Source organism: Cotesia glomerata, linkage group LG5, assembly GCF_020080835.1.
Source record: "Cotesia glomerata isolate CgM1 linkage group LG5, MPM_Cglom_v2.3, whole genome shotgun sequence".
In the NCBI taxonomy this organism is placed as follows: Eukaryota; Metazoa; Arthropoda; class Insecta; order Hymenoptera; family Braconidae; genus Cotesia; species Cotesia glomerata.
The window spans coordinates 6,215,834-6,241,505 of record NC_058162.1 but is presented as its reverse complement, the minus strand read 5'-3'; the positions used below and the strand labels follow the sequence as shown (position 1 = coordinate 6,241,505).

At 29.5% G+C, this 25,672-nt stretch overlaps 4 protein-coding genes and 1 long non-coding RNA gene across 7 annotated transcripts; 3 read left to right on the top strand and 2 right to left on the bottom strand.

Moving 5' to 3' along the window:
• Positions 1-1,489, top strand: LOC123266380. Its single transcript, XR_006509762.1, has 2 exons — positions 1-39; positions 141-1,489. It is a non-coding gene; the product is annotated as an uncharacterized LOC123266380 (long non-coding RNA).
• Positions 1,490-1,806: 317 nt separating this feature from the next.
• Positions 1,807-11,355, bottom strand: LOC123266377 (rotatin). Of its 3 annotated transcripts, XM_044730615.1 has the most exons (8): positions 11,223-11,355; positions 10,882-11,066; positions 5,498-10,804; positions 3,253-3,457; positions 2,949-3,160; positions 2,692-2,832; positions 2,465-2,594; positions 1,812-2,337 (listed from the first exon to the last, which is right to left on the bottom strand). In XM_044730615.1, the coding sequence occupies exons 1-8, from the start codon at positions 11,266-11,268 to the stop codon at positions 2,075-2,077; spliced, it is 6,489 nt and encodes a 2,162-aa protein (XP_044586550.1). In that variant the 5' UTR covers positions 11,269-11,355; the 3' UTR covers positions 1,812-2,074. The 3 variants fall into 3 exon arrangements, with proteins under 3 accessions (XP_044586551.1, XP_044586550.1, XP_044586553.1); XM_044730616.1 differs by lacking the exons at positions 2,949-3,160; positions 3,253-3,457 and having other exon boundaries at positions 1,807-2,337; XM_044730618.1 differs by lacking the exons at positions 1,812-2,337; positions 2,465-2,594; positions 2,949-3,160 and having other exon boundaries at positions 2,705-2,832.
• A 699-nt stretch (positions 11,356-12,054) lies between these two features.
• On the bottom strand, positions 12,055-15,516 carry LOC123266378 (rab5 GDP/GTP exchange factor). The gene is made up of 8 exons (XM_044730619.1): positions 15,102-15,516; positions 14,912-15,030; positions 14,437-14,824; positions 14,253-14,350; positions 13,660-13,916; positions 13,456-13,587; positions 12,635-12,880; positions 12,055-12,568 (listed from the first exon to the last, which is right to left on the bottom strand). The coding sequence occupies exons 1-8, from the start codon at positions 15,278-15,280 to the stop codon at positions 12,149-12,151; spliced, it is 1,839 nt and encodes a 612-aa protein (XP_044586554.1). The 5' UTR covers positions 15,281-15,516; the 3' UTR covers positions 12,055-12,148.
• A 386-nt stretch (positions 15,517-15,902) lies between these two features.
• On the top strand, positions 15,903-18,471 carry LOC123265535. Its single transcript, XM_044729335.1, has 7 exons — positions 15,903-16,058; positions 16,441-16,981; positions 17,278-17,338; positions 17,403-17,531; positions 17,617-17,943; positions 18,014-18,096; positions 18,189-18,471. The coding sequence occupies exons 1-7, from the start codon at positions 16,022-16,024 to the stop codon at positions 18,313-18,315; spliced, it is 1,305 nt and encodes a 434-aa protein (XP_044585270.1). The 5' UTR covers positions 15,903-16,021; the 3' UTR covers positions 18,316-18,471.
• Positions 18,472-18,704: 233 nt separating this feature from the next.
• On the top strand, positions 18,705-24,999 carry LOC123265673 ((E3-independent) E2 ubiquitin-conjugating enzyme UBE2O). The gene is made up of 5 exons (XM_044729524.1): positions 18,705-18,821; positions 18,934-19,203; positions 19,274-19,447; positions 20,234-23,282; positions 23,770-24,999. Exons 2-5 carry the CDS (start codon positions 18,979-18,981, stop codon positions 24,060-24,062), a joined length of 3,741 nt encoding a protein of 1,246 aa, XP_044585459.1. The 5' UTR covers positions 18,705-18,821; positions 18,934-18,978; the 3' UTR covers positions 24,063-24,999.
• The last annotated feature ends 673 nt before the right edge of the window (positions 25,000-25,672 follow it).

Below are 25,672 nucleotides of genomic sequence, written 5' to 3'. Positions count from 1 at the left end.
TAATTTTAATACAATGTAACTTTGTTCAATAATTCAAAAGTATGTAAAAAATCTATAGAAAAACTGTAAGTTAATTGCATACAGTGGATGGCTATCTCTCGAGATGAAAAAAATTATGACAAGTTTGATATTTCCTGCAGGCTTTATAAGAGATTTCTCGTGTCCCCGAGATTGGTGGCAGAATACGTGGCGGTTAGTTGCCACTCGTTCTCCCAGGCTCAACTCAACGCTTAAAGTTAACATTACACGGGCCCCTCGATTCTCGCCCGGTGGTATGGTATGCGCGGATACCAACTCGGAGGTCAGCATTGACGTAAATGCATTCGTCACGTGATCTCGACCAAGCACCAACACAATATTCTCCTCCAATACTTACCGCCACCTTTTTTTTCTCTTTTTAGATATATATATACTTATAAAAAGTCTCAACTCACAAGTAATAACAAACTACCTTGTATAGTAAGAAGAGGGGTCAGAAATAACAATATTGAGGTAAAAATCTGAGTATGAATAATATGAAAGACGTCGGTAATGTATCAGAGAAAGGAGATCACCCACACACTTATTGATGAGTACTCTATGTCCTCAATAAAAATTTTCTAGGCCTTCCGGGTGCGCTCATCCTCACGTTTTAACTGAACCCTTGTTATCATGATAAGTATGAAAAGTAAAATTTGCTATTTGTTCAGTACTTATTTTTTTTTCTCTGTTTTTTAGTTTATTTCCCACATTAAAGTTTCAAAACACGAAAAAACAGCTAGACACACTTCTTCAAGCACGTGCTCAAGTTTATGATGAAGCACACGGTCACAACTGATTAACTGAATTTATAAAGCCACGATTGTTCAATTAAACGCAACTCTTCTTCGACTTTGTTGACTTTTATGTATAAAAAGTAATTTGAGTAAATTTGTGATGAATAATCGTTTGATATAAACACATTTTATTTGCTTTTTATCGACTATTTTGCTGATAACGTTTTAAATATTACTTTTATCGGAAAAGCTTATAACTTGTGAAGGTATTGTAAAAATATTATTGAACGTTTAAATTTGAAAATTTCTAACTCAACATTTTGAGATGTTTTATTAGCGTTGTCTTTTTGCTTAAATATATCCTAGGATATATATTTTTAGATCTTATATCCTAGGATATATATTTTTAGACCTTACCGGACTTGTTTTTTAAGAACTAATTTTATTGATGACACATCATTGATTTTATTGTACTATCATAACTTTACTTTTAACTTCTCGCTATGAAAATCAATAATTTTTTCATCAGATTTTCACGTCTTGAACTCTTAAGAATCTATTCTAATTATTTTTACGATACGTGTATGTATGAACGAACTTGGCGGTCTATAAAAGGGTTTTTCACCCTGTAGATTTTTAGTCATTTCGTCAGATAATGTGCAGAAGGATTAAGCGTTGATAATCCAGTTCAGTTAGAGGAATTTTTCGGCAACTGTTTTCATCAGAGAGACAATTTAAATATCACACGGAAAACTAAAGAGATCTCACTGTAATTTTCTTTGCATGGCATTAAATGATCACGCAGAATTGATTATATGAGAAACGTACTTGTTAACCATTTAACTGCTCATACAGTTGTGATTCATTGTAAAAATTATACTAATTTATTCAGCATACTACACTGAAAAAAAAAATTCTTGACTGGAGTGTGAATTTTCTTGGCTCAAGAAAATATTAAGGAAGATTGAAAATTTCTTGAATGAAGTCAATGTTTCTTCAGCCAAGAAAATTTCTTTTTACTCTAAAATAACTTTTGTTTTCCTTAAAATTTTCTTGGCGCAAAAAATTTGTTTTTTCTGTGTACGCTTTGAAATTTTAAGCCTAAATATTGGTGGTTCTAAACTGTACGTTATTGGAGATTATTATCAAGATCATTTTATCAGAATTAAAAAAATCAATTTTAAGCAATTAGCAACTTTGACTATTGATTATATTTTAAAATTAATTTTTATATTTAGAATAAATTGATTGCAAATTAAAATTTAATATTATTATTGATAATCATAAGTTACTTTGTTAATAAAATAAATATTAATTAATCAGTTATTAGCACCACTCCAGGCGCTTAGGACTCTTATTATATATTGTAACATTCTTACTAAATCTTGGTCATTTTTTTCTTCTGGTCTAAGAGTTAATCGACCCAACACTTTTTGAATACTATTAGGTAGACCAGTACTTCTTGCAATTAATTTTCCTTTTTGACTATTTGCAATCAAAGACCACAACATCGAGCCTGCTATTCCGATTTCACATAAGCTCCCTGATTTGAATACTGTATGAAGAAGGTTCATGAAGTCCACTGAAATAATATTGAATAATAATATAATTTATTGTCCAAAGATAAGTTATTCTTGATAAAAATTTTATTAATAATATTATTATATTTTCTTGAGATGATAAGAAATTGAAATCAAAAGAAAAATTACCTGAACAAAGAATACGTGGCCTGTTTGAGAAATTGAATAATAAGTTACGTAATGTTGATAGAGCTAAAATACGCGTTGCAGGTGTGTTGCATCTCGATAACTGTATTAAAACTTCCAGACCATCTACTGCCTGAAAAAAAAAAATTATTTTCAAAATAAATAAACTCAAGTATAATGTAAAAAATTTTTTGATATATTTTTTTTTTAATTTTGAAGTGTTTACTCACTTTTGACACAGAAATTTGACCTTCTTCGAAAAATGTAAAATCTACAAGAAATTCTAAACAGTAAATTTCAATTAAAGGCCATGGCTTAGATCGTTTTGTACTTGATGGATGAATTTTAGTTAAAAATTGAAGAAGATTACTCTGAAAAAAAAAAAAAAAAAAAAATATGTTTTTTTTTTATTTTCAGTAAAAATATTCAATAAATAATAATGATTTATTTATAAAAAATAATAAATCGAATATATTTAATGAATTACTTTGCTAATGGAAACACGACAATCGTGAGCATGGACAGCATTTTTGAGAACGTGAAATGAAAATCGTAATCGTTGATTATTATAAGATTGTCCAGCTTTATCAATTTCTTTAGAGACTAAGTGAACAATAATATGGATTAATGACACTGTATTTGGAGTTTTTCTAGGTCCTGTACCAGGTAAAGTAGTTGTAAGGGTCAACGATTGTCCAGCTGAAAGTGAGTGATAAAAGAAAAAAAAAATAACGGTTAATGACATGGATGTATCATAATAAAATAGCGTACTACTTTGATAAAATAACTACCTTCCGGACAATTTGTCATGTATGTAGCTAATAATTTTAACGACGACAAAAGCGTTGAATCGTTGAGTGAAATCCACGCCCACAATTTGTGTAATATATCGGCAAGGCCTAATTTACTCAATGTGCATTTAACAGTTTCATTATTGTGTGCAAAATTCATTAGCAGTGTCATCACTCGATTTACGTCATTTAATAGTGGTTGAAGCTAAAAATATAAAAAATAAATTATTATTCATTTGTTGATTTAAAATTTAAAACCGTAGACAGTAACGCGTGATTTTATATTTTTCATACAACTAGTTTAATTAATACATAAATATTTACTTCTTCTTACCCATCAAATAATTACATCTCATTCTAACTTATTTTTCTTTTAAATTAATTTGTAAATAAAACATTTGATTATTGATATTTTCTTTTTATTTTAAAATTAATTAAAATATTTATGACCTTCGTGTGTCATTCAATAAGTTGTGTAAATATATTTTTATTTAAAGTTTCATGTTTTGTACGTGAGGATACGCTCAAGTATACAAAAATTTATTACAATATATTTTAAACATCTTTTCAATTTCCTTCTAAGAATATTAAATTTTTCGATGTTAAAATAAAATTTTCACTTAAGTATTATACTCATATATTTAATTTATAAAATGACACCAAGGCAAAGAAGTGTTTGATCTGTATGAGCGAAATATTTAGCAAACATTTGTTTAATGGTTAAATAGATTAAACATTCTGCACAGTAAAAAAATTTGCATCGCTATTTACACAAATTATGTTATTTAACATAGTACTGTAAATCATAATTATAATTATTACTATTAGATTTTAGTTTATTTGATTGAAAATATTAACATGTTGATTTTTTAGAGAAAATCCTCCACTCAAAGTTAGTTAGTCTGGTAAATAGTCATTCGGAATGAATGGATCACTCTAAATAATAGAAAAAATTCCAATTCACCTTCTATACAGGAACAAACTGATTATTATTATTATTATTATCAGATTCTCCAACATCAAAATGGTTAAAAAAAAAAATATTTTCAACACTTTGAAGTAAAATTTAGGTAAATATTAACAAGTGGGATCAACCACTTTAATTTTCATTTTTTTGAATGAAATTTCTATTTGATTTTATTGATATATATATTTTTTTTTTGAAAAATACATAAAAAAATGAACAATTAAAAAAAAAAAAAGTTGACTATCACAATTTTAACAAATTTATAAATTTTTTAGAAAATAGTGATATTCAACTTTTTTTTTTTTCAATTGTTCATTTTTTTATGTACTTTTCAAAAAAAAAATATATCAAAAATATACCAAGCATTAGACGATCTGATAGAATAGCCGTAAAACAAATTAACGTCACTTTCAGGATACCAAATTATGTCACAACCAGCTATGAACATTCCTTTATTGTTTCAATAATTCGGCTGTGGAAAGATCTGCCAACTGAAGTTGTAAACTCTCAGAGTCTAGGAGTCTTTAAAAATAAAATGTTTGAATATTTGCTAGAACTTGAACTAAAAGATCATTAATTCTCATCATCTTTCAAAAATTTCTTTCAAACTGTGCTGGTTATGACAAATTAAATTTCAATTATAACAAACTGTTATGTATTATTTAAAATATCCTAGTTGTTAAATTGTTAAATTGATCAAATTATTGTGTCTCTAATTATGTAAAAATTTTATTTGCTCACTAAAATTCTAGTATTTCTTACGTGTTATTATGTCACTATGTTATATAAAATATTTTTTGTATATACCGTGCCATTCGGTATTTGCCTAGGCATATATTTTCAAATGAATAGAAATAAAAAAAGATAAAATAAAAATTTTATCCAAAAATATGAGAGCCAAAATTTTTTCCAACTTTTGAAGGCAAAAATAGTTATTGAAATCTTTATTTTTTCCTTTCACAACATTTTTTATTATAAATCCGCCGTAAAAACAAGCAGAATCAAAAAAATATTTTGAAAATGTTAATTTTTCACTTAGTTATGCTCTAAAATGGGGTTGATCCCATTTGTAAATAATTATCGAAAATTTATTATTAATATATTATATTAACAATTTTATTTTTATTTTTATTTTTAGCTTCATTTTCAGTATTTATAGTTATATTAAATTCAAATGTCACTTAAAATATTTTATCGTTACTATTAATGTATACTGCCGATCGGCGTTCTTTTGCGATAAATAAATAAACTAATATATGATTAATTTTTTTTACTTACTCGTTTATCGCGTTCCAGCTGAGTTCGATGAACATGATGAGGATGAAGATTAAGCTCATAATAAAGTTCTTTAAGAATTAATATGCAAGTTCCAGCTAAATTATCCTCCAAAGCAGTATTTTTAGCTTTATCAGAAACACATAGAAGGTTTGACAATGCAGCAATAATTAAATCCTTGTCTCTAGCTCTTTTGGTGTTTGTATTAGACTTAGCATAATTATGAGCAATTAGAAGATGTATGAGACTTTTACAAAGTTCTGATCCAATCGGAATACATTTTTCGGATTTATTTGAATCAGTACATCCACCGTCATCACTGTTGAAAAATGTTTTTGAATGTTTGCTCGAGGTCTTTAACGCGAGTTTGTTAACATCCGATAAAACCTCTCGTAAATTACTATCTGCTTGATGATTAATAGTATGTGTAAAGGTAGAATCCAATACTGCTCCTAATGACGGAATACCACATTTTATTTGATCCTCTCTTGCTATTTCTTGTGAAAGTAAGAAGGCAAGACAAGCGACTCCGCTCATACGTAATTCAACATCCGAATGATTTATCGCGTTACATATAGATTTTATAACCATTTCTGGAGCTGCAATTTCAATAGCAGTTCGTAACGATTCTACATGTTGATTTTCTGTAAGCGAGAGTATACTTAAAAATTTAAAAACTTGTGTTGATAATTTATTATGTAAGTCAACAAGCTTTGAATTATCTTGATTTAAATTATTTTTATCTAAATAATTAAATAGTAAATACAAAAAATCTGGTGAAAAATTAACAACTGTTGCAAAATTATTACAACTTTTAACACAATTGGTTAATAAAATACAAATATTTATATACATTTCGATAATATCATAACATTGACGAATGCTTTTGTATTTTTTCATTTTATTTATCTTTGGAATAGATCCAAAACACCCAAGTAAATATTTATCCAACGAGTGTTCGTATATTTTATTAATAACATCACGTTCACCCACGTCTATTAAATTATTCAGGAATGTACAAACGGATGTTATGAGTGAAGGTGTAGATAAAAATTGCGGAAAATTATCACCGATTGAGTCTTTAACAGATAACATCAACAATTCATCGTGACAATTGTAAAATTGAAGGACACTCCTTGGAAATAATGATATTTTTGTTGATGCTTCACTATCATTATCATGTTTATTATTATTGTCATTATCATAATCATCATCGCCGTCGTCTACTAATTCAGAATCGAGTGTCATTGGTAAATAAATATTACTACAAAGTAAACTAATCTCATAGTAAACATTCATTTGTTCAATATAAATGAGAATAACATTAGATCGTAGAGAATCTACGTACTTGAATGATGAATTTGCACTATTTTTAATTAAATTGCTCATTATAATACACGCATATTCTCTTACAATACTGGATTCTTCATGATTTATTATGAATTTTAATAGTGTTTGGCACAACTCACTCGGTGCCATTGCAAGTCCATTAAGAAGCTGCTGAGCAATATGTGGCGCTTTAACTAATCCTGCAAGAAGTTGTAATGCCGATGCACGAACCAACGGGTCACGATTTTTCCAAAGAGTTGGAAGCCAACTCAAAGTTTTACCCTCTCCAAACCAATAATTAGTCCAATTTATTTTGGATAAACTTGCTTGCATATGATGAAGTAAATGATTTAAACAAATTATTGAATTTCTTGTTATTGACAAACCCATAAAACTGACTGCTCCATTACCGTGGAAAGATATTATTAATTCAATTAATGCATCACCTGAAGACAATAATAAATCTGTGCTACAATTATAATGAGATTTACTCGTTAAATACGTCAAGCACGTTAACAGCCAATCTAAATAAACGAGATTGTAAAAATGTTGTTGGTCACTTGAACACAAATTAGTAATAACAAGTTCAATATAATCATTCCACATGTCTGAGGATAAGTCTTGTGGTTGTTGAAGTTTTTCTAGGCTCGAGCAAGATCGCACAAGCTTCAATACTGATTGATGAACGTCTTGATTGTGAGTATCAAGACTCTGTAGAAGATCTGCTAATGATTTGGTTATATTTTTTAATGTTTTAGACAGCCATCCGATTACCTCTGGGTCATGAGTGACATTGATATGAATGTAGAGAAAGTTAAGTACGTCAACAAATAAATCACAGTCTTCTTTACTCATTGGATGTGATAAAAGAAAGCGCTCGAAAGTTGATTCCCAAGGCAATGACGTTAATTCTCTTATATGCATAAATTGAAGACATGAACATAGTCTAATATACATCCAAAGATAATCAATAGCATACATTACTTCTTCGTGTGCTGAAGAATTTTTTATATTGATTAATTGTTGTGAACAATAATAACGTATTGATGAGTATTTTAACACAGCTAATTCAGGTTCTTTTATCATCAAGTTACTCAGTATTCCTGAATCATTTAAATTTGTCCAAGGTATCCATAGTATTTCTGTTCCATTATTCCATTCCCATGCCCAATATTGTCTAATAAATGTCAATGCAAGTGAATTACTTGAATAAAGAAGAGATGTATCTGATTTTCTGTGAATACTTGATTTCCAGTGGGTCTTACTAATAATTGGAGAATGCATTTTTACTATTACCATATAAGGCAATGAATAATTTAAATTAGATCCATCGTTATTATTTAACCGCATCATAAATTCACTGTATAAAAGTATGAATAGTAAATAAGATACGTCTAGTTTTACGCATTCATGATTTGGAAATAAAAATAAACTTCGCATGACATTTATAAAGACGTCAGTATTAGTTGAAAGTTCATGGCGTACTGTGCATTGAGTTGATGAAATTAATTTTAATATTGTCAAAATAGGAATTACCGAATCCGGATAATTATCATAGTCTTTTTCAATCAATGCTTTATCAAAAATATCTAAAATAACTTTCAATCCGTTTTCTTTTAAAAATAATTTATGAAGTGATGAGTCAGTAAGCATAACGCTGATTTGTACAAGTGCTGATTTACGAACTTTAGGTTCAACATTTGGACTTTTTAACATCTCTATAACAGACAAAAGGCTACTTCGTTGATAACTTCCTTCAGTTTTTTTCAAACTTCCTTGTCGATCAACAATTAATAAAGAGCCTAAGGGCAGACCATGCAGTGAAGCTAGTTGAGGAAGTTTGTTCGATGAATTTTTTTCTGTACCCAGCAAATAAATTAATCGACAAGCTGCTTCTTCTCTGATTGCACCATCACGTGAAAACAGATACCTTGCATTACCTTTTAATACTTCTAGGAAAGGTAATTGAATGCTGGTCGCAATGTCTGGGTCTAACATTTTTGATAAACACTGACCTAATGAAGATTTCATTTCTGCAAGACATTGCAGTAATGGAAGTACTTGAATTAAAGCTTCTAAAAATACTAACCAGCCATCGCCCATTTGTAGTTTTCCTTTTAAAATGTACAATAAAATATCTTCGGCTAAAGACTTTGTTTTTTCATCAGCTACTCCATGACAAATTATTTCTACAAGTAAACTAGGTTCAAATAAAAAAGCTACGGAAGTCCAATTATATCTTCCTCGTGCAGTTTCAATTCCTAAAGTTGATGACACAAGCCAGTGACACTCTTCATAAGTATTCACCCGTATTTCTTCATCTTCATTAGCCAGTAAATATAATATAAGTTTAACTGCAATCGCTTTGTTTTCTTTATCAAGTTTCATATGATATAAATTTTGCATTAAAAAAAAATATTTTTTTAGAATTGACAAATTTTTGTGATAAATTAAACATGACTTTGATGAATACATCGTCCTTAAAGTATCGATAGTTAAATGATCATGACTAAAATTTAATTTCAATATTGAAATAGCAGCTTTCATTGATTTTGTAATTAATCTCGTTTCGTCAAAGAGTTTTATGTATTGGATTTCAACAGTACCTTGAAATCTCCGTGTATACTCTTGTAAAATAATATTTAAATCAGGATACATGAGATAAATTGGTGCATCCATTACCGCAACACACAAAGCAGTTTTTAAGGCACTCGGTATTATATACTCAGCAAGTTCTAATGGTACTAATGAACTTAAAAGTTTTGTAACAATACACAACAATCTAAGATATGTAATTCTCCAATGATCAGCGGTGCTATAACTTCTGCAGTATTCTAATACATCACCTAGAAGTTTCATAATAAATTTAAGATTTTCGTGAATTTTTAAAGACAATTGATCAGAAGAAAACCAGATGTTAGGCATTACACTTAATATTAATAATTGTACGAGCTCCCAAGTTAAATCTAGGATATTTTTTATGTCTTTGAGCGGTCTTAGTGAATCATCATAAATAGTTAAAAGTTTTAAAGTAGAAGTAAATACTTCAATACAGAAATTAGGAATTAACATCTGTTGTAATTGAAGAACTGACTCATCAACATTATCAGCTACACTCGGACTCTGATCGCTCATCGCTGCAGATTGATAAGCTTGGTAATTAGCTTCTGGCAAGCCACTTTCTGAACTCTCTCTGTCCTCCAATGACTGACACGAAGAGTCAAGTTGTCCACTGAGATTTTTCTGTCTGCGATTAGCAATACTAGGATCGCAGTAATAATAAATTCTGAATCTCAATGAACGAGTGAGCTTATTAAATGTACGAAGAATCACTGGGATTAAATGGCAGGCATCTACTTTCGGGTCTTGAATACATGTCTCAAGAAGATTTTGAAGAATCGTTACTATGGATGGTCGTTGAAGGAATACTTCCGCTGGAAAATCTTGAAGCATTACATTGGAAACAAATTCACAAGTGCGAACTATAAGACCGATGTCTGCACTGTTATTTAATGCTTCCTCAATTGCTGATAACACTCCTCGGTCTGAAGATACTAAAGGTTGCCAAGGCATAACCAACCATCGAATAGCTCGTTCAGTTTTCCTTGATAATGGGGTACCAGTGTCGGAAGGTATTGTTAAATCAAGCTGAATTGTGTCATTAAGAGATTCAGTTGAATGATTAATAAAATTATCTTGAATTTTATCATATTCATGATTCACAAACTCATTATTCTTTATGTTGCAATCTGTTTTTTGTATATTATTCTCCGTAACAGTCTTCCTGTTTGTGATATTGCCGGCTAATGATCGTAAATCATTGTTGCCCATTGTTTCCAATGCAGGTGACGCATGTTGAAGAACGGCTTCTTCGATTTCATATAGTTTATCGTGCCATGCTGAGTCAAGTCTTTTACGTAATTGCCCAAGTTCATTTTGAAATCGTAACTTACCAAATATGCTCGGATTAATAACATTAGTCTGATAAAAAATAAATATGAATTTTATTTAAATAAATATAGAAAAAATTAGTGGAAATAATTAAAATAAAATCTTACAGTAATTAATTGGTGAATTAAATTTAAAACTTTATCGGGATGAGGTATGGTATCAAATGTAAACCAATTAAAAAGCTTTGACACCAACTCTCTCTTTACACTATCGCAATCACATCCAAAACCATGATTAAGCTTTGCAATAATGTTATCTAAAGCTCTTAATCGAATTTCTTCTAAGTTGTGATCTAAAATTTTATAAACGCATCAGTAAAATATTTGAGATTAAAATAAATTAAGTTTTCAACATGCTCAACCGCAACCCGGTAAACAAAATTTAAATACATAAAAACAAAAATTTATAAAATAAAATAATTATTTAGTAATGAAATTAAGAATATTACTTAGTTTTTCTACATGAACAGAGGTGATTGCATTGGTAATTGACATATTTATAAATAAAATTAAACATTACAACGGCACTCGAGAGGTTATAAACACACAAACCTAAATAATTATATACAGATGACAGACTAACCAAAATTGGAGCACAAATTTGAAATCACCCAATCAAATTACATGAATATCTGGCGGCAAACATGACAAAATTTAAAAATTAAACTCGTAAGATTTTTATTGTATATTTTTTAATTTCATTTAATTTAAGAATAAAAATAGTTTTAAAATGTGCCAAACTATTTTATATAATTTTTCTACATATTACACACTTATTTTTACATAATTAATTGTATACTAAACAGTTATGTTATTTGAGGAGCTGATTTTCAAAAGGGTATCTTTTCATATTTTAAAAGAGCAGTTTTTTGAACTTTTAAATATTATTTACTTCGAGAATTATAAAGATTTCTAAATGAAAGTCAAATTGTAGCTTCATAACCGATAGCACTTTATAGCTACATTAAAAAAGTTTAATAAAAATATTTATAATTGAAGATAACCAGTTTTTTGTCTTGATTAATCAAAAATCAAAAGATACCCTTTTGAAACTCAACTCCTTATTTATAGAAGTAGAAACTATTTCAAATGGATTTTTAAAAATTTTCGACAGAAGAATATCTGTCAACTATTTATAAAGTTAATTAAAATTTGTATATAATGTGAAGCACTAATAATAAAATATTATTTAAGTTTTACGATTATAAATGAAAAAAAATTTCAGTTTCTAATAAATAATAATTATTTATTCTAAATTCTATCCTGAAATAGTACATGAAATTATTAAATATAGATATAATTTATTTAAAAAACAAAAAATGTAACGTATGCTAAAAATTTTTTGGCTCTGTGATCGCACTTAAAACTAGAATAATTAAATATTTTGAAAATAGTTTGAATAATTGTCAGTATCATGATCATTTGCATTATGAGCTAAATCACCAGTATTACATGGAATTGTTGGAATAGTTGAACCTTGAAGAGTAAACCCGTGATAATCTTCACCAATAAGACTGACGGGTGTTAATGGTGATGGTAGGTTTGATGCGAACCCATGTGAGTTATCTATAAATTTATCTGAAGTTTTATCCATTTGATCATTATCGTTGCTTGAAAAATCACATTGGACATCTAGACTTATAAGACTTGTATCATCGTCAGGCTTTGTTGTATCCAGACAACAATCTACAAATGGTGGAAAATCAAATGTCGGTGATGGTGTTATACAATCATCCATTGCATTTTTTAAATCATTTGGATGTCTTAAACTGTCCGTCTCATCATTGGTCATGCACTGCAAGTAAATTTTAGCAATCAATTGAAAAAAAAAAAATATTTATTTGTTGAATTAAATTTATACCTGAGGAATTATTGGTGGTGGTAATTTATAACATTCCATATCATCACAATCGATATTTGTTGGTACTCGTTGACTTTTTGAAATAATTAGAGGTGAATTAGCTATTGCATCACTTACTTCTTTTTTAATTCTCGTATGAAATTCAATTATTTCATTTTTTAATTCTAAAGCTTCGCGCACTATTTCATTATTTTTGGCTTTTAACTCATCTAGTAGAGTAATATCTTCACACATCATGTGTAAGCTCTGTAATAAATATTTGTTTAAATGAACTCCTTAAAATTTTCATTAAAAATTATAATTAATTGAAATCAGGATGTTGGAGACCAAAATTATATGTTTTTTATTCCATTTATTTTAATATGCGACGTTTCGTCAGTTTTATTCTAATAGATTAATTTTTTAAACATCCCAAGCGGCACAAAAATTTCTTTGGTAATATTTTGTTGAATTTAAGTTGACAATTATTAATTTTTGACTTCTTGTTAAATAAAATTTATCAAAAAACCAACAATTTTTTATGTGACGCTTGGGATATTGTTGATGAGGTTTTTGAATATATTTATATGGATTTGTTTCGTTTTATTTATTACGGACTCTAATTTGTAGTATTAAAAAATGTCATACGCAGTAATTTTTTAAAATTAAGGACTATGTGTTTTTATATTGTAAAATTTTAAGGTGCCTGATGATGTCAGAATAAAACTGACGAAACGTCGCATGTTAAAATAAATGGAATAAAAAACATAACATCATTTTATATAAGAATTTAGACCTGGTTAGAGAAATAATAATTAAAAATGATAAATATTTACACATACCTCACAAATAGTTAAAGCTGAATCCCACGTATTCGCAGGTACTCGTTCACCAGACATATAAGCATTGAAATCTTTTTGTGTCATATTCAACGATTCAGCGGTTAAATTCTCAATAAATGAAACAGCACAGCACTGTAAACAAAATTATGATTAGTTAACTTTAAAATAATTATAAATTTTTTTTGATTATTCAAAATAAATTACCAAATTTGTAAAGTAATAGCCTCCTTCTCCAGTCATTAGTCGGCTGGCATTACAAAATCTGGTAATAAAATTAATATTACTTTTTAATCTAGCAGGATTAGCTTTTAATACAATAAAAATAAGGGCTGGAAGGAATTCATCTGCTGATGCTGGACCACCGACAGACTGTTGAAGCAATTGAAAAATGTTACTACAGCAGTTAACAACGCAAGCAAGTTTTTCTTGAGGTGCTTTTACTGAATCCATATTTAAGAGATCTAAAAATTAACAAATCAAAAAACGTTAAAGTTAAAAATTTAAGTAATAAAGTATAAATATTATACTTTTTAATATTTATTTCTAAAGACTGTATTTTTTAGTCTGTATTTCCTTCTAGGAGTCCTGGTCTGGGCCATCCGAATTATTTTTTCAATCAAATCTATTTTTAATGACAAATTTAGATATGAAATGTGGCTAAATTGTATTTGCCTGGAGAGAAATACAGGCTAAAAAATATTACGAATAAATAAAAATTGTTGTATTAGACTGGATAGCCAATAAACTTAAAATTGAAAAAATATAAATATTATAATTTATTTAAAAAGTTTATTTACCAGTGATTGACGTATAAACTAGCTCTCTAACTTCAGGACTTGTCTCATGTATCCTGCACTCCAAATTTTTTCCACTCACCCAATTTAATTGTCTTATCCTTTAATAAAAAATTTTATAAAATCAGAAACAATCAATTTTTTCATAAATTAAAATAATTAAAAATACATAAAGATATAAGCAAACCTTTTTTGAATAGCTAAATCCTTTTCTTCGTCAGTTGTAAACGGAGGACAGAATAGAACTCGATACAGTAATGTCATTGAGTGTCTCTCAACATAATCTAAAAGCCTTTCTTTAACTTCTGGAGTAACGTTTGCATAATTAGGACTATTTTCCATACGTTTAGCAAATACTTGATAAAAATTTTGAGTTATTTCAGATAATTCTTCAATTTTTTTAGCATTTCTATTTTGCAAAATATTACTGACTAACGAATGAATACATTTCTTAATATCTTTCTCAGCAGGCGTTTTTGCAATCAACATAATCAAATCCCGATTTTCAGCCTTGACTTTATCCAAGTCTTCATTATGATGAATAAGTTCTCTTAATAATTCTTCGTGACCTTGAGCTATAACCAGATGAATCATATATAGATAATATTAAATATTAAATACCTAGAATTATACATAATATACAAAATGAATAATTAACGTACATTTTGTTGGTGGCTTCCAGAACGCAGAAATATTGAGCAATTTATTTTTTTTTTCTTGTTGCCTTTTTCTATCTTCCACTTTGTTGACACTATGTGTTCCTGACTTAGACGTAGTTTCTCTAAAAATCAATTAAATATTAATTGCAATAATAGTATATTTATTTTAATTTTTATGACAGTAAACACATACGTTTCATGATGTTGAGCTTGAGTTTGACGTTCTCTTAATGCTCGTTTCTTTTGAAGATGTTCACGATGACACTTACTGCAGTATCCTTCCCATTCATCATTACCAAAATATCCACAACCATTTTTACATTTGAGATCAGCAACGTCAATTCTTAAAGATGGTGTTTTGATTGTCCACATTTTGTTTTATTATTTTGATAACTAATTAATACTTTATAATTTATTTAAATAATTTTACAATAGATAGATAACATTTTTTTAATTTAATTATAATTATAAATTGTTAAATATATACTCCTATGCGAACCCTGCTTGATTGACTTTATTTTTTTAAGGTTCAGGCATACGTATATAACCTATATTGTAAATCTGACGTTTATTCCACCGCAATACAATTATAGTTGTTCCGCCTAGAGAATGAACTTCGGGTTTCCGGGTTTGTTCGAAATTCTCTCCATCACGTAAAACTGATTATTACTCTAGATGGCGACTCCCAAGCGGCACAAATTTTTTTTTGTTAATGTTTTGTTGAATTTAAGTTGACAATTATTAATTTTTCAACTTCTTGTTGAGTGAAATCTGTCAAAAAGTCAACATTTTTTTTTGTGACGCTTGGAAGCTGTGTAATGTATTTTATTTGTATTAAATCTTATTTAAATTTACCGCTCGTTCCGAGTTGCCGGTTGTTGACGCATGCGCAGTGAATAAATATAAAAATAGGATAAAAATCCCGAACAAACCCGAAGTTCATTCTCTTGGCGGGACGACTATAGCTGTCAATATTTTGTTTTAAAAATATTTATCATATTGTTTGCTAATTTAATTATGTTAGTACTTTATAATTTATTGTATACAATAAATTATAAATTACTTTTAGCTATTTAAATTATTTTATTAATTATACAGTAAATAAACAATTAAATGACGGTCTCGGATCCACTGATTAAAGACTTGAAAGGTAAATTTTAATTGTTAAGGTTAAGATTATTTTTATAATGTAAAAATTATTTTTTTTTCAAAGAAAAAATTAATTTTAATCATTAAAGTACTGAAGCTGACATCGGTAAATTTTTATAATTTTTTTATTGAAAAAAATTAAAATAAAAAATTTGACATGTAGAAAATTTGAAAAATTAAAGAGTGCAATTTTTCAAAAATATGTTTTTACTCATAATTTTTATTGATTCAAAAAATTGTCAAATGTCGGCTAATTTTAGTATCATAAAAAATTGTAAGTGAAAATTTTATTTATAGTAATTGATTTTTTATAAAAATTAAAGAAATTGACAGTTGTCAGTTAACTTAAGTATCATTAGTAATTTAATATTATTATTTTTAAGGATGGGCGAGAAAATTGACAGAATTAAATGCTGATATAACTGACAGAAGTCCGGATATATTATTATTCTGCGAATGTTTAGAAAAATGTTTGCAACAGGGTATTATACATCATCTAAACTCTTTTGGTCTATCAAAATCATCAGAAGTGTGGGACTGGATTGAAGAATTAATAGAAAAACATCTGGGTGATCTGCCGACATTGTCACTGGCATTTGAGGCAGTTTCACAAAATGAAAAAATCCAAACACCTGTTGGGAAATTGCGGCTATTTATTAGGATATGTTTGGTGAAAAAATGCTTCCACTTGCCTGTGCAGATGTTAGTCAGAAAACCTGGAGTGTCCCGAGATTATTACGAACCGACGAGTATTCTTGGTGATGAAATTCTTGGAGAAATTTTTCTTTCAGTCTTATTACAAATCAGCAGATTACAGTTTTGTCTAAATATTCGGAATGCCAGATTTCTTGATGACACTTGGCAGCTGCCTGAGCTACTTACTTTTGAATTAGTGCCTTGTAAGACTCTTGGAGTTTCTGTTTGGTAAAATACTGTTTTTAATTTAATTTATTGTTAAAAATAATTTATTACTATGATAGTAAAGTTGAGAGACATTTGATAATTTTTAGAATTTTTTCATCAAAAAAATTATAGCAAAAAAAAATTATTTTAAAAAGCTCTAAAAAAATTATAAATGCAATTTTTTATAAATAATTTTCTAGACTTAGTTAATTTTTCTAAATAAATTAAAAAATTGTTGTCTGCTACTTCAGTTTCATTTTATTACTTTATAAATTTTCACGTTATAGAAAAAAAAAAATTAATTTCTTTAATTATAGTTTTACTAAAGGAAAAGCATTGGTTGTTAATGTCCAAGAAAATTCAGTAGCTGCAGAAGATGTAAGCATAATTGAAATAAAATTATTTATTAAATTAATTTATGGATAATAAATATTTGTTTTAGGGTAAAGTTGAAGTCGGTGATGTTTTGGATGAAATAAATGGCCAAGTACTGACAACAAATACTCGAGGAAAATTAGGAAAATTATTAAAAAAGTCATTTGGTCAACCTATAACTTTGCATATTATCAAAGTAATTTATCGTATATATTTAGTATTTTATAATTTATTAATCAAAAGAAAAGTTTATTTTATTTTATAATTTAATATATTTTTAGAAACGGTACAAGTCAAACGAATTGTACGGGCCGATTGCGTCCCTGATAAAAAATTGTGGAATCGATCGTTTAAAAGTCATTTTGAAGCCACAAAAACCAGTTGAATGTCTGGAACAAAAAGCTGTGGTGGAAGTCAAAAAAAATCCTGATAACCCAGGGTACCGAGTTGCGTACTGTGGGAATGTTTCAACAGGCACTGCTGGAGATGTAAAGCAAATCGAGCAGGCTATTAACAAACTTATTAAGCGCGGTGATATTAAATTTATTGATGTTAAGTTTGAGTGCTTAGAAATAGGTATCAAAATAACACAAGAGTCAGATGATTCTGTAAGTTTATTACTTGCTACTTCATCAAGCTTAAATGTTTTTTATAATTAATTATTAATAATTTTAATAGGTAATTTTAAATCAATCTTATATGGAAATTTCATCTTGTGGACGTACTGCCAATATTCCAGACTATTTTGCATTTATTGCAGGGTAATTTAATTTATTCATTGACAAATAATATTTTTTTATGTTAAAATAAGTTAATTATTTTAATAAACTGGTTTAATATTTTTTTTTTTCAGGGATAAAAACTGTAATTCATCAAAAAAATTTACGGCTTATATTTTTCATCATCGTAATTCTAATGAAGTTCAAACTATTCTTCAAAGTTTAGCTCAAGGTTTTCATCGTACACATTACGCAGTTTAAAGAAATTTTAATTATAAATAAAATAAATGAATTTATCTCTTAAATTTTACTAATTAAATCTAACACCACATCAATATAAATTGATTGTCAATACCAAAGAACAACACCAAAGAATTGTTATTAATTTATTTCTTAGTAAATAAAAATAAACTTAAATTATTGTTATTATTATTTTATTTTAACCTATTTATTTACATAAGATCAAATATTTAAACAATTGACATTCTGATTAAGTTATAAAATTATCAAGTTTTTACTCTCAAAAATGTTTAATTAAAAAAAAAGTATAAAAATAAATTAATATTTTTTGATAATTAAATTTACTTTTAATATTTCAAATTTTCCCGGGTGTTTCATAATTTGACATTTGCGCAGAAAGTCAACACTAACCTCTCGTTTTATTTCATCCATCGACGTCGTCGTCGTCGGCAGATGAAAAAAAAAAATTATTCCAGTGTAGTCTCAAGTCTTGTCAATCCCAAATAATTAAATAAAAATATACCCAGGTATTTAAGAACAATTATTAAATAACATTAAAAACAAACTATAAACTCAAAAATAAAATAAAAATTATCAAGTACAAAATTAATTTTTTTTTTTTTTAATTCACGTCGTAAGGTGTAATCCGCACAAGCTGTTTTTTAAAATAAATATAACAAAAAAATGGCAACAAATAATGGCATCACTGAGTCGCAATATTTTCACGAGGATATAGTGTACAGAGTTGACAAAAAAGGCAATGTTGAATTCGGTATTGTCATGGAGAATGACGACCAAGATATGTCTGACGAGAGTGAGGACAGTGAAGGTGGTCCTAAACGTAAGAAAGGTGAAATACGTGTTGTCTGGCATCCTTCTGGAGTTAAAGAGCTCATTAATTCAAAAAAGGTCAGCTGTTAAATCTCAATAAATAATTTATAATTTTTTTTATGTCTCTAATTATCTATTGATGGTTTAGGTTCATCTAGCAGACAGGTCATTGATGCCTGGAGACGTAGTGCGACGTATGATCAAAGGTAAAGATACCCAGAGAGGCTATTGTCGTGACATTGAGCTCACAGCTTGTGTTCAGGTAATTGGGACCAAGCAAGTATTGACTAACATCAAAAGCGAGAATTTAACGCCACTTGAAGTAAGTATTTTAGTGGAAAATTATGATACTGAAATAGACGTCTGATAATTTTTAGAATTTTTTTAATAAATAAAAATTATATTAAAAAAAATTCCATTTTTTTAGAAGTTTGAAAAAATTATAAATGCAATTTAAAAAAGAAATTTTCTATACCTAGTTTATTTTTAAATAAAAATAAAAAAATTGTCATGTCAGCTGATTTCAGTGCCATTATTTTAACCCGTAGTGGTCACACTTCTTAAAAATAACGTAGTGGTCATACTGGGTCTAGTTGAACCCATGGACAAAAAAAATTGTTGCTACTTGCGTTCTTTTCAATATTTTCACTCGAGCCGTACATGAGAGTAATTCTTAATACTTCCGTTGAATAACTCAATCGTTTTTTAATTTTTTAATTATAGAAAAAAAATGCGATAATGTCAAATTTCGAAAAATTTGACTTTTTTTTACTAAAAACTTCATTTTTTAAGATAAATGAAAATGACCTCCGGAGTTCTACTCCGGATATCGCATACTTTGAAAAAAAAAAAGTGGTGTCATGTCGAGCTTTTCAAAAAGTATATTGATTTGTGCAATTGAAATCGTAAATTTCCATGAATCTCAAAAAAACTTAAAACAATAATAGATGGTACCACAGATACCATTTTGAATGATATTTTCGAAGCAAGAACAACTCAAAAATTACCTCGGGTCATCTAGACCCATAATGACCACTACGGGTTAAAAGTAAAAAAAATTTAATTTTTTTTTTATTAATAATAATAATTTTAATGAACTTAAATCTAGGAATTCGGTACGGATATTGCAGTCTGCATGGATTCCTGGGTCGGTGGAATCAGAATGGTCCACTTCAAGCTCTGGTTAGCGACCCCAGATGGTTCTCAATGTGTGATAAATGAAATGGATGCTCAAGGACTGGCTCACTTTGAAGAAAAGCGCGACCACGACAACGATTTTCCTCATTCGTCAGAATTTTATCCCGGACAATGTCTGTGGGGACCGATCCAGTGTCTAGAGGACGCCGAGTGGATTCAGTGTTCCAAGGAGATGCTGTCAAAACGTAAATTTAAACCTCAAAAGAAAACCAAGATAATTGTCCAAGAAGTAAAGGCTGACTGGGTCGGCGTGCACTGGCAGTGTCGCGCGTACTCCAAAGACGGCGCGTGGTCGGATCAGGCCCAGCCGAAATTTTTAGTCGAGGGTGCGGACTTGAAAAAGCTCAAGTTGCTCAATGTCTTTGAGCCTTCAACCCTTCAGGTGGGGGATCGAGATTTCTATGTCTACAAAGGAACTGAGAATGTGATAACTCGCGAGCAGTGGCGCAAGCACCAGCGCGAAGTCTTTCAGGTTCCGAAACCTAGTCCGAGAAAGTCAAGAGCCAAATTTGAGGATAAGCTAAAGAAAGATTTAGATAATAAAAATTCACGGGACTCCAGTGTACAAAATGGGAATAATTTAATGCCTCCGAATCAGAATCAAGGCGGCAATACTGAGAGTTCTGATGACTGGGACACTGAAGACACAGGAAGCCAGAGTGATACTGCATCGATGTCCAGTGGAGCTTCTAGTCTTTCTTCAATGGGGAAAAAAAAGAAAGGCCCGGCGCTGATGACCAAAGTACTGAAGAAAAAAAAGCTTATCAAGGCCAAAAAGAGGATACCTCCTGCGCCTTTGGTTCCTGGGTCAACTATTGTTGTAGAGACACTGTCGACTAATACCAAAGCCAACGTCGTCTGGCAAGACGGCTCCGTGGAATTGGGGATCCCTTCTACTCAACTTTATCCGATCCATCATCTTGATGACAAGGAATTTTTTCCAGGGGATTTTGTTGTCGATCAAAAAGAAGAGTCTCGCATGTATGGAGTGGTGCAGAGTGTCGACCATCAAGGGCGGACAGCCAAGATAAAGTGGTTCCGTACCTACACGTCTAGTCAATCGCCTCAGCCGACTCTTCTGGAAGAGCGAGAAGTTTCGGTTTATGATCTGAAAGATCATCCAGATTTTCAGTACCGTCCGGGAACTTTGGTAATACGAATTGCTAATTTTGAAGGCGAGGACGCTGGCTGTACTGCTGGACAGGTGTTAGATAACTATCCTGAGGGGTCTGTTAAAGTTTGGTGGGTCGACGGGCACGTGAGTATGTGCTGGCCACAGGACTTGTACAAAGTAGGAGAGTACGACAGCGATGAGCGCGAGCTTTGGGATGAAGTTTCTTCAGACGCTTCTTGGGAGACCGAGCTGGAGGATTGTTTTATTGCAGATAATGACGGGACTGAGCAAACAGAGAATATAAAACCTAAGCTAGCTGCTCATATTGAGAAAGCCAGGATCGCTATGTCGAGATTGGAAGAAATTTTCACCCAGAATCCAGCTCTGCAGACTACTGAAGTCATGCGGAAATTGTTGGAGGTTTATAAAGACTGCCGGTACATGGATAAATTAATGGGAACTTCTTTCTTCCATGAGAGTAATTTTCAGGGACTGCTGGAACGCGTGAGAGAACGCGGCCGTGCTAATGTGGCCCAGAGGATGGCTGATCAAGTCACTAGACTATTTACTCATCAGTCAGGTGGATCGGAGTCCGAAGACGGGGATAATATTGAAAATACTGCGGGTGCATTGGAGAAAATCGCGACGACCATACGTGACACTGTTGAAGCTTGCGCTGGGAATTCTACTGACAATCCTCATCCAACTGAAGACTCGGGACTTTTTTCAGCGGAGCATTCTAAAAAAGAGTCCGGCTCCAGTGAATCCAGCGGTGAATTTCCTCTCGATGATCGCTCACCAGCTCCAGGAGATTTAAGTATTGACGAGAACGGACAAAAACCTCGCGAGACATTTTCAAATAGTCATATTGCCAACTCGCATGTCTGCGTTAAATTATGTACATTGATAAAAGCTCAATTGTTGTTAGCTCACGCCGAAGTCTCCAAGAGATTCGGTCTAGCTCGCATGTCACTGTCCGACGCGGCTAAAAATGGCTCACCACTAAAACAAGATAAAGCTAAAGAAGAAGAAAAAAAAGTTGAAGCAATTGTTCTGGATTGTTCATCATCGGATGTTGAAATTCCGGCCCCGGTTTATTCTGACGGCGAGGGATTCACGATAGAAGAAAACGCTCCAGATAGTCACAAGTTTAAGCTAACAATGTTCCAGCCAACGGATCCAGCTAATTTTTTCCGTACTGTTTCTAAAGAATTGAAGCTGTTGCGCAGCTCTTTACCACCCGGCATCTGGGTCAAAGGTTTTGAAGACCGGATAGATTTATACAGTGTCATGTTCCGGGGTCCGGAAAAAACTCCCTACGAGGACGGTTTATTTTTATTTGACTTTCAATTATCTGCTGATTACCCAACAGCACCGCCGCTCTGTCACTACATTTCTTACTGTAGCGATCGACTGAATCCGAATCTCTATGAAGACGGTAAAGTTTGCGTTAGCCTACTGGGCACTTGGGCTGGCCGTGGAACTGAAGTCTGGACCAGCTCTTCGACACTTCTTCAAGTAATCGTGTCCATTCAGGGATTGATACTTGTCTCCGAGCCGTATTTCAATGAAGCTGGCTTTGAAAAGCAGAAGGGCTCACAGCAAGGTCGCGAGAACTCTCGTATGTACAATGAAATGGTGGTACTCAAACTTGTTCAATCGCAGACAAAATTACTTCAACATCCACCGTCGGTTTTTAAAGATGCGATTATTGAACATTTTAAGAAGAATGCTGAGAAATTACTTGAGCGACTTGATATTTGGATGGAAATTTCTGAACAACATAATAATCAACATCCTTTGTCTCCACTTACTCCTACTACTTTTAAAGACTTTGCACAAATAGGTAAATTTTATTTTTTAATTTTAATAATTTTATTTAATTTTAATAATTTTTTTTTTATTATTTATTTTATTTTATTTTTTTTGTTATTTTACTTAAGTATTTATTTTTTTTAATATTTAATTTGTTTCATTTTTTTTATTTCAATTTTTTATTATTTTTTTAATTATTTACGGTAAAAGACCCAGTTATTGACACTTGTAATTTTAATTTAATTAAAAAAAAACAAATCAACTCTAATAAAGTGATAAATATAATTTTTTAATGATAAATTTTAAGATAATTGATTTTTTGAGAACATTTTATTTTTTTTATTAAAATAAAATTGCAAGTGTCAAACAACTAGGTCAGTATCAATAACTGGGTCTTTTACCTTAATTATTTGAGTAATTTTTTTAAAAAAAGTTAAAATCAAGTTTAAAAACTTTTTGTTTGTTTTTGTTGAGAGTGTTATTATTATACTAATTAATCTTATTTACTTTTTTTATAGATAATAAAATTCTACCGGAATTTCCATTAGTACCAGCGTCAAAAGGATTTTGTATAACATTAAGAAAAACTCTAGCAACATTTAAACAAGCTTTAATTAAGGAAGGAATACTCAGTAATACTAAATTAGTAACAACCGAAAATATTCAAGAGAATAATACCAAATCGGGTGGAAATTCGTCAAAATGCGCCAGCGAGACCAAAGATACAATAAATAATATAATAACTACAAGTACCGAGTACGTTAGTATAAGTGAAACGAAAAAAGATATTACGGATAAAAATTCCAGCTAGCCACAAGGTAATTTCAATTATTTAGAATACAAAAATTGCGCGGCTATTCGGTAATAATTAACCAAAATAACAATAAAAAGTAATAAATAAGCAAATAATTATTTAATAAATTATCAAATGAGAGAGCTAAAGTATTAAATATTTTTAATGTTCACAATTGTGTGAATTTAAATAAATATTATAATTAGTTAAATCTCTCTCTCTTTTTTTTCTTTCTTAAAATCTCAATAGCTGAGCCGTTGACTTTAATTGTAATAAGAGAGACTAATTGCACACTTGAGTAGAAAAGTTTGCGCATAAAATTAAATTTGGTAGCCTTAAAGTTTTTAGAGTGATAATAAAATAAAAATTCGCAAAGCTTTTTAGTGATAATTAGTTATCAAATTGAGGAATATAAATCTATATGAAGAGGTAATTATAGAAACATAAAACAAGTAATTAATAACTTTTAGCAATACGTGTTTGATGCCTGAGGGCGCAAATCTTGGTGATAACATTTTAAATAATTTAAAAATAATAAATAAAATGTTAATAACTCTAAAGAGGAAACGAAAGATGCAATAATTCACGTCTTTATAGGAATATTTACGATTGTATTATTATTTATTTATTTATATTATTTTTTTCTTTTATTAAATAATTTATTTATTTACTGTAATAATTGCAACACCGTCAATACACAGAAGTCATTAAATTACATGCCATCCAATTGATAAAACGAAGGGATATTATAAATTTTAAATAATACTTTATTTAAAATTAAATTATACTGTGGAGTTTATAGAGTGCTTAGTGCATAGCTTTAGACTGTAATTATTAAAGTATTAAATTATATTTATTAATTACGCGTGTATACGTTAAAATATTTGTAAAGTGTTTTAAGATAACAAATGGATAAGTAATTAAAAACAAACAATTAAATAATAGCTATTAATATTTAAAAAATGAAGAATTTGCAAAAATTTTGCGTATAAAGTCAACGGGTGGTGTAATACTTTTTTTTTTATTAATCCTCAAGACCTTTTTTTATTCATTTAAAAATTCTATAAAATAATTTTACAAATTTTAATGAAAAAAAAAAAAAAAAAAAAAAAAAATTTAATTGCTTGCATTTTTTTTTAATTCAAAAAATAAAATCAATTAAACACTATAATAAATAATTTTAAATAAAAAATATTCAGTATTATTTCTTCATTAAAAAAAGTTTTTTTTTTTTAATTAATTTATATGCACAATTAATATATAGGGTTTGATGTTTAAATAATAAGCGAATGAGGTGCTGAGTAGATAGAAAATTGTCACGAAAGAATCATAACTGCTTATTGAATAATAAATTAGGAATTATCACTTATGTCTTTGTTAAAATTTTTTCTGTTGAGGACTGATGGAATGTGATTTTTGGGATGCCTTTAAACACTCTGTGCCAGCTATTTATACTTATATTATATTTAAAAATGTTAAATTTATTGAACCTATGCTATATTTTGTCGCTGTAATTTTATTTTGCCAATTCTATTGATATCTAATAATAATTATTGGTAAATAATTAAATGTGCAATTGAAAACTAAGAAAGTTAAGAATAAAGATCAACGCCCATTAAAGCTTTATG